Genomic DNA, 7790 nt, shown 5'->3' on the forward strand with positions numbered 1-7790 from the left:
CTTCTTCCAGTACCGGAAATCGAGCTCAGGACCTTGCACTTGCCAGGCAGACATGGTACCACTGAGCTATACCCCCATCCCCATGTTCTCTACTTTAGAACAATCTTCCCTGTACAGTGTTTGTGTGCCACAGGGGACTCAGGAATGTCATTGCCTAGCCCTCCTCATATTGTAGAAGGTAGGATAGTACAGGCTTCTCTCTGGATATAATAATGTCCTTGTCTGATTCCTGAAACACAGCTAACTTGACATTCAGCTAACAGGATGTTTTCAAGTATAATACAGAGTTTACCTTTCAATTTTAAAATCTGGTTATAAATTTATAAGATTTGAACCTCTTCAGCAGTGTTTTCCAAAGTCTATCACAGGGACCGAAAACATCAGTGTTTGCTAGGGATGTTTGTTTCAAACATGGCATCTGAGCTCCACTCAGACTCTGTGAGACTAAACCCCTAGGAGTAGGTTCCTGTAATCTGCATTTTCAGGAAGCACTAAAGATGGATGGTCATTAGGGCTGCATCTGGAAGTTTCAGGAGCTTTGCACATAACCAGTTCAAGGGCAGGTGATTATAGAAAGCTTTCAAAGCCTGTCTGCATTCAATAGCTATGTCAGGGAGAAATATAATGTACAAGAAGCCTTACTAGATTATTGCCATGTTCTGTGATTCAACTTGTTAAGAAATCTTGAATAATTTCCCGAGGGACTCTGGTTAAGTGGACACTCACACACTCTTTGCCTATGAAGATATAAAAAAGACACTTTTTCATCCTAGATTCAAGGTAAATCTTTTGGAATGAGGTTCTGATTGTGTTTGTTTGCTTAGAACTTTGTCAAGGACCATAATATGGACCACAAAGGCTCTCATAATCTGGCCATGTGCATCTCTCTGTCATTACCCCCAAACACACCACTGCTGCACAGACCCTGCACTGCCTTCACTTCTTCAGTGCACCGAGCACCACGGAGCCTTAGCCTGTGATCTTGGGCATATCATATCTCGGCTCCCCCAGAGCCTAGTTAGTGTCCGCTCTTCCTTTGGAGATCAGAGTCACTGTCATCTCTTCAAGAAATCCTCTCCAGCCTGCCACAAGAAGTCAGGATGTCCTATCAGCTACCCCTCTTGAGCCACCATTCTGTGGCTCTCAGCACAGTTTTTCTGTCTGCTTTTGACAGTGTGGGAGCTTTATTCCCATCTGTCTTCACACATAGACTGTAAACAAGAACCATAACTGTTTTGTGCATTCTGGTGTCTAGCTGAGGCCATGCTACATAGTAAACACACAATTAATCATGGCGTATCATGAATGAAAAAAATTTTATTCATAATGTTGGAGAGAAAGTCTTGATTCCTGATATAAAATTTAACGTCCATTCTATAGTCATATTCTACATTCTTTCATTTTCTCCCTCTTTCAATAGTAGTGGAGATGGATAGGTTGAAAAGCCTGACCCCTCAAAGGCCTTTACGTATTCTAGATTCCTTTAGTGTGTGTCAACAACTCTAATCCTGATGCTATATTTAAAGTGCTCGGAGTATAGTTACAGTCGTTAGCTGTTAAAAGGAAAGCTAATGAAAGAATGGAAATTTCTGATTTTGAAAAACCACAATGTAATTGTCTATTTCCTCTTTTACTGCAAAAGCTGAAATGGATTCTCATTACTGAACAGGAGTAGAGAGAGTGCTGGGCTTAATGGGTGATGAGATGGGTTTTATTTCATTGTATTACAACATCAACATTCTTCAGTGTACGATATAGCAACTACATGCTGGATGAACTATATGCTTATCTCCCTTCACATTGTTCTCAGTGAGAACATATCTCCTTCCTCACAGTAATGTGGTCACAAGGACATTTGTTAAAGCTAATTTTGACACTACGGATTTGAGATGCTCCTAAAATTATAAATACCTTAAGAGCTGGAATTGTTCATCTCTTATGAACTATATAACATTTAGCAAACGGTGAACCTTTAAAATTATTATAAAACATTGTCTTCTGGTTATTAACTAAAAAGCTTACACCTTATTTGAGACATACATATCTAAAACTAGTGTTTATAAAGTGTGTATTCTCTCACTCATTGTTAAAAGGCTTCAGTAAGGAAGCAAAGTGTCAGGGACCTCCAAAATTCCTTCCTTATTAAGCACAGTTTTCACCTCATGCCTATATTGGAAAAGATGTTGGGAAATACTGGCAATTTTAGTGAATCTGAGTGCCAAGCAAAACAGATAATTATGGACCTCAAACAGTTGGTTCTACTTTCTGAACATTATCAGCTTCCAAAGCTAAAACCTAATAATCATGTCATACAAATCTGCAGGAAATTATGGGTCATAATATTAGCTAACAGTTATGCTCCCCACCTGTAGTGCTCTTAACACTTTTCTACCAATTGTTACTTAGTCAACACAACCCCATTAACTTGATACTATTAGAAAGCCCATTTTACAAATAAGAAAACTGAGACAGAAAGTGTCACAGCCATGCTGTAATTAAGCTATTTTAGAGGCAAAATTCTGACTGAGGCAGCCTGTCTGAAGAGCACCCACTCGTAAATATTAAACTAGACAACCTCCTGTATTACTTTACTTAAGAACACTAAATCAGGAAGCTAGGCCCCGCTTTCTTTCTTTCTTTCTTTCTCTTGATTTTTCCTTCAGAAGTTGGGGTGGGGCTGTTTTGTTCTACAGAGAAGCTGAAAGTGAGCCTGCTTTTACTCTGAACATCTTTTTCCAAAGCCATTTACCTTCATCCGGGACCAGAGAACACACCGATTCCGAAGACCGAGCACTAATGACTTTCCTCTTTGTCTCCCTCCCTGTCTCTCCATTGTGCAGTTAATAGCCAAGATACCAACCATCACGGCCGTGTGCAACTTGCACGGGGAGAAGCTGCAGGTATTTAAGCAATCTCATCCAGACATAGTGAATACATTGTTTCCTCCGTTATACAAGGAGCTCTTTAATCCTGACTGTGCCACTGTCTGCAAATGAAGGAGAAGAGAGAACTGTCTCATAGGTATGGAATGCATCACCATTAAGGCAAAGCAATGTGTTCACGAAGACTTAAGGAAAATGTCACTACTGCAACATTAGGAATGTCCTGCACTTAATAGAATTATTTTTCACCGCTACAGTTTGAAGAATGTAAATATGCACCTGAGTGGGGCTCTTTTGTTTGTTCGTTTGTTTGTTTTGAAATGACCATAAATATACAAATATAGGACACTGGGTGTTATCTTTTTTTAATTTTATTCGGGTATGTTTTGGAGACAACTGTTTATAGAGTTTTATTGTAGATATATACAAGAACAGAGCGGTACTTTACATGATTACTTTTCCTGTTGATTGTTCAAATATAATTTAAGAAAATTCTACTTAATAGGCTTACCTATTTCTATGTTTTTAGATAGTTGATGCATGTTTAAATTTGTAGCTGTCTTAGAAACTACTGTGCACGTATGTAATAAGTATATAATATATGAGAATATTATATATGACTATTACTTATACATGCACATGCACTGTGGCTTAAAATACCATTCCTACTAGCAGTGGAGGTTCAGTCAGGCTGTCTTATACTATTTCTGTGTTACATGTTACTTTTATGTTAGACAATCAGGGTTTTGTTTTTCTAGCCCAAGTTTTCATCCGAAGTCAAAGGGCACGATGGTACCAATTCAGAAATCATTCTACTGAGGATTCAATGTAACTATGGCCTCTGTATAAAAATACTGTTTCTATCAATGATATCAAAGCCTTGTCAGGATGGTATATACTGAGGGAGAAAAAAAGGATTTGAAGCCATTTTCCTGTTTTAAGAATTTGGCTGCAGATAGTATTGTAAGAACCAGGACTTTTTTTGACCAAACAATTAAATATTTTCTATTTCTCACCAGAACATATTAAACACTTTTCTCTTTGGATTTGGATTTCCGATTATGAAAAACCCTTGACTTTGGTGCTTATCTTTGTCAACCAAAAATTATATTATGACCACCAGCATTTTTTCTAGTAAAATTAGAGTAAAAAAGTAAATCAGAACCCAGAATCCCAATGCCATTTTATGTAAAAATTTTCTCTCTAACCAAGTTTTGGTAAATAAGAGGCAGAAATAGGACATGCAAAGTAAAGAAATAATTTTTATATTTATTTTCATTATACATTTGTTAGAAAAAATGTCAATAAAGGTTGGGGAGGAGGACTGTGTATGTTCTTCTAGTCTGGGGCCAATAATTGTTTTCAGTTCCAAAATACTATATTACAAAAAAATACAGCAAAAAAATCAACAGACTGAAAAATAATACATGTTTATTCTGTGGAACTAATACTCCCCAATGCCACAACTATTACCTATGTTGTTTGAAATTACATCATCCATCCACTGTTAGATTGTTTTTAGCAACTTGTAAAAGTACAGAATGAACTGGTGACATAAAAATCAGAAAATGTGGACTTTCTTATATAAGTTTTCCCTTCTCCACCAGCTCTCCAGTGAATTAAAGCATCAGAAAAGCATAAATTCCAAGGCCTATGTTCTGCCTGTTTCCTGGAGGCTCATGCCTTTGGTATTATCTGATGCAAAGGAAGTTAGGGGAGAAGTTTGTGTATAAATTATGTACTTGTGTCCCTGTAACCCAGCCTCCAGCTAAGCCTGCCATTTTCTCTTTGTCAAACACCACACACACACACACACACACACACACACACACACACACACACCTGCTTTTTAAATTTCAACCTTGATTATTTTTTTCATATCCTATGCTCTCCTGAAGTTCATGGTTGAGAGGCAGTTCCAAGATGCCTCAGAACTCCTGATTGATGATCAAAACAGTAGAATTTATCTTTCCTTTTACAAAACGGAGCCTTTACTCACCTCATGATTGATGAATTCCAAACCACTGGGGAAAAACAAAAAGGCTTTAAAATAATGAATCTCTTTCTCAACCACTGTTATATTCAATTAATTTAACTACATTGAACCAAATTACCTTTGGTTCTAAGAAGACAGCTGTAGACTGCTTATTATGCTGCTACAGGGACTCAATCCTTTTTGGTGTAAATGTCACTCCTGCTAGCTCTTTGTATAAAGAATTAATTCCAAGAGTCATATTTCCTTCTAATGGAAAGATTACTTTACTGATTGCTAGGAAAACAGGGTAATGGAAGGCACTCAATTAAACCAAGCTGTTTCCAAATGCAATGTATGTTTTATGATTGGCTTGTGATAGGCGATGCTTAATGTGTCTACTTGGTGTTTCCCTTTGAGCTTTGAACTTATGTCAAACTTTGTTTTCATTGTTCTGCTGGCCTAGTGTTTCCCATTGCCAGCCTGTAACTCCTGCTCAGTTGCTAAAGGGAATCATCTGTGGCCTCCAGTTTACCTTAGAGATTTTAAATTGGCTCAACTGATGAAGGAGCAGAGAATTTTTTTCCTTCCTTGTCCCATGGGTAGTGTAGGAAAAAGATTGTTCCCCACACTTGCCTTAGGAGGTACTGGCTTTGAATTTGTCATTTCCACTAGTGCAAGCATTTCACTGCATGAACCTTTTGAAGCTAGGGGACAGGAAACAGAGCTAGCAACTGAACCAGAGCAACACAGTGGAAACTACTATGTTGCTCAGCCACTTCAGTTGAGCAATTTCCAGCTTGGCTGCAGTTGCCAAATTTTCCCTTAAAAGAGATTCAAGTCAAGTTTTTAAAGGTTAACAAAGCCTTAAAAACTGCCCTTTGAGCATCCCCTGTGACTACATGTCAAGGTGTTTTAAATTTTTAGTAAAAATAATTTTCTTTCTAGCACACAACCTCAGCACTTAATTCCTTCCCTCTTCTGCAAACTAACAAATGTTCACAACACATTCAAGGAAAGATGCACGCTGGAAGAAGGTGTCCACATTCTTGTGTGTCTCGCTTCATGCTTTGTAAATGACAATCACTGCTTAATGCAGACGTTGCACTGTATCTGCTCAGGGATGTTTCATTTTTTAAAAAAAGATACATCAAGAAGGAGGAAAAAACAGGAAAATGACAACAAAATGTAAATGGCATGAATTAATATGCCAATGAGAGAACCTCTCTGACAAGGCTTTCAGACTAGTGTCGTGAATTCATGTTGCAAACTGAATCTACTTGCCTAAAAATTATACATGCATAAGAACAACTTAGTTTCATTCTCTAAAATTTGCTAAGAGCCAAATAATCTAGCTGCCCCATTTCTAGAAATAGACATATTTAACTCGCAGCAAACCCAAGTTTGAGTCCTGAGCAAGGAAAATTCAGAAATCTGACAAATTCAATGAACTTTACGAGGAAGTGGAGCTGTGTGACTTCACACAGGAATATACCTGTGCCCTGTGAAAAGAAGGACAAATATTGGAGGGAAAATAGAGAATAAAGGGACGCTCAATCCAGTCTGACTTCCCATATATAGCCCAGCTTTCTGTGACTTGGGTCATTTTCTATCCCTTTTTGTGTGAGTTTTTTATTCCTGAAGTTAAAACCGAGCTTAGAAATGTAGTTTATAAAAACGTCCTTTCTGGATTCCCCTTGTTTTAACACTGTCTTTGGAGCTCTGGCTTAAAGAACTTGTGAGTGAAATAGAAAATATAATGGCCTCTTGGATAATTAGGTGACTTTGGCAGAATCTAAGAGACCCTGCATTGTAACAAAGCCTGGATATTAGCAAGAGATGCTAGGTAGAGAACAGAACATGGCCATCATGGCTTGCTTTTTCAACACATAGCTCTCTAGCAGTCAAGCTAAACGGTTTGGAGGAAACTATGAAGCTAGAGAGCCAACTCTTTATTCTCCGCAATGCTATTTGTACCAGGCTCGAACGCAAAATCCATTCTTGTGTCCCAAGGACAACCTAAAATTTGCCAGTGTTTTCTTCAACAAACCAGCCAGATACAAGTGTCAGCATCATTCTGTGGACTTTGCTTCTGTTTTTTATAGAAGCAAGGGAAGTTTCTACTGCATTTAATAATTAGAATAAATCGTTTCTTCCTGACTCTTGTTTTCCTCTATAAACTTTTGTTTCCAATGAAGTTACTACAATGGGCAGTAAATTCAGGCAAGGATGTCTGTGCCCCAAGAGAAGCACCACTCAGTAGGACAGCATTGCTTTGAAGTGTGCATCTGCAGTGAGTGAGCCTTTCCCCAGTGCCCCTTTACAAAGGAGTGGGGAAAGTCTACAGTACGCTCTAGATAAGGTGCTATTTGATGTTTTCCTTGCAAATGCTAGTTCCAGTGGCAACTAGAGTAAAAGCTTGGTGGAGGAACCCACAGGGGTCTTTCAGGAATGAGTTGACAACCTTTGGGAGGCGGGGTTAGTCTCAGGACCAGAGATTTGTATTCATTGAAAGCTGAGGAGAAAAATTCAAAAAAAAAAGTAAAAGGTCCAGGGAGTAGGTACAGATCAGTGCAGCAGTGTGGTGGCAAGCTGGGGGAGAAATGCCCCACCTGAAATGGGACATCGGCGCCTCGGCTGAAGCTGCATTGCTGGAGTTTCTGAATCTTATAAAACCTCTCAAGTTGTAAGTGGTGGCAAATGATTCACAGCTTCACACAGACCAGACAAACTCATCTCTGAACAGAAGAGCGGCCTGTGGACCACCAGCATCCTGACCTCTGGTTTAAATCAAAGATCACATTTAGGGTCCTGTTCAGCTGGAGCAAGTCTGGCCAGAGTCAACCAAGAATGGCATTATTGGAATTGTACTAATGCTGAAGGGAAGGCACAGAGATCTTTCCCTTCTGAATCTCACTTTGGTTTCCATATTTAAT

At 38.7% G+C, this 7790-nt stretch overlaps 1 protein-coding gene across 1 annotated transcript in view; it reads left to right on the forward strand.

The window, feature by feature from the left end:
• The window catches only part of Rorb (RAR related orphan receptor B), a gene marked incomplete at its 5' end in the record, with an annotated part of 57915 nt that extends 50125 nt beyond the window's left edge, over positions 1 to 7790 (forward strand). Inside the window, one exon of the mRNA XM_010625606.2 lies at positions 2841 to 7790. Coding sequence (XP_010623908.1) covers positions 2841 to 2996 — 156 coding nt within the window. The remainder of the gene's footprint in view (positions 1 to 2840) is intronic.

This window comes from Fukomys damarensis, unplaced genomic scaffold (assembly GCF_012274545.1).
Source record: "Fukomys damarensis isolate Sample0158 unplaced genomic scaffold, DMR_v1.0_HiC HiC_scaffold_31, whole genome shotgun sequence".
Taxonomy (NCBI): Eukaryota; Metazoa; Chordata; class Mammalia; order Rodentia; family Bathyergidae; genus Fukomys; species Fukomys damarensis.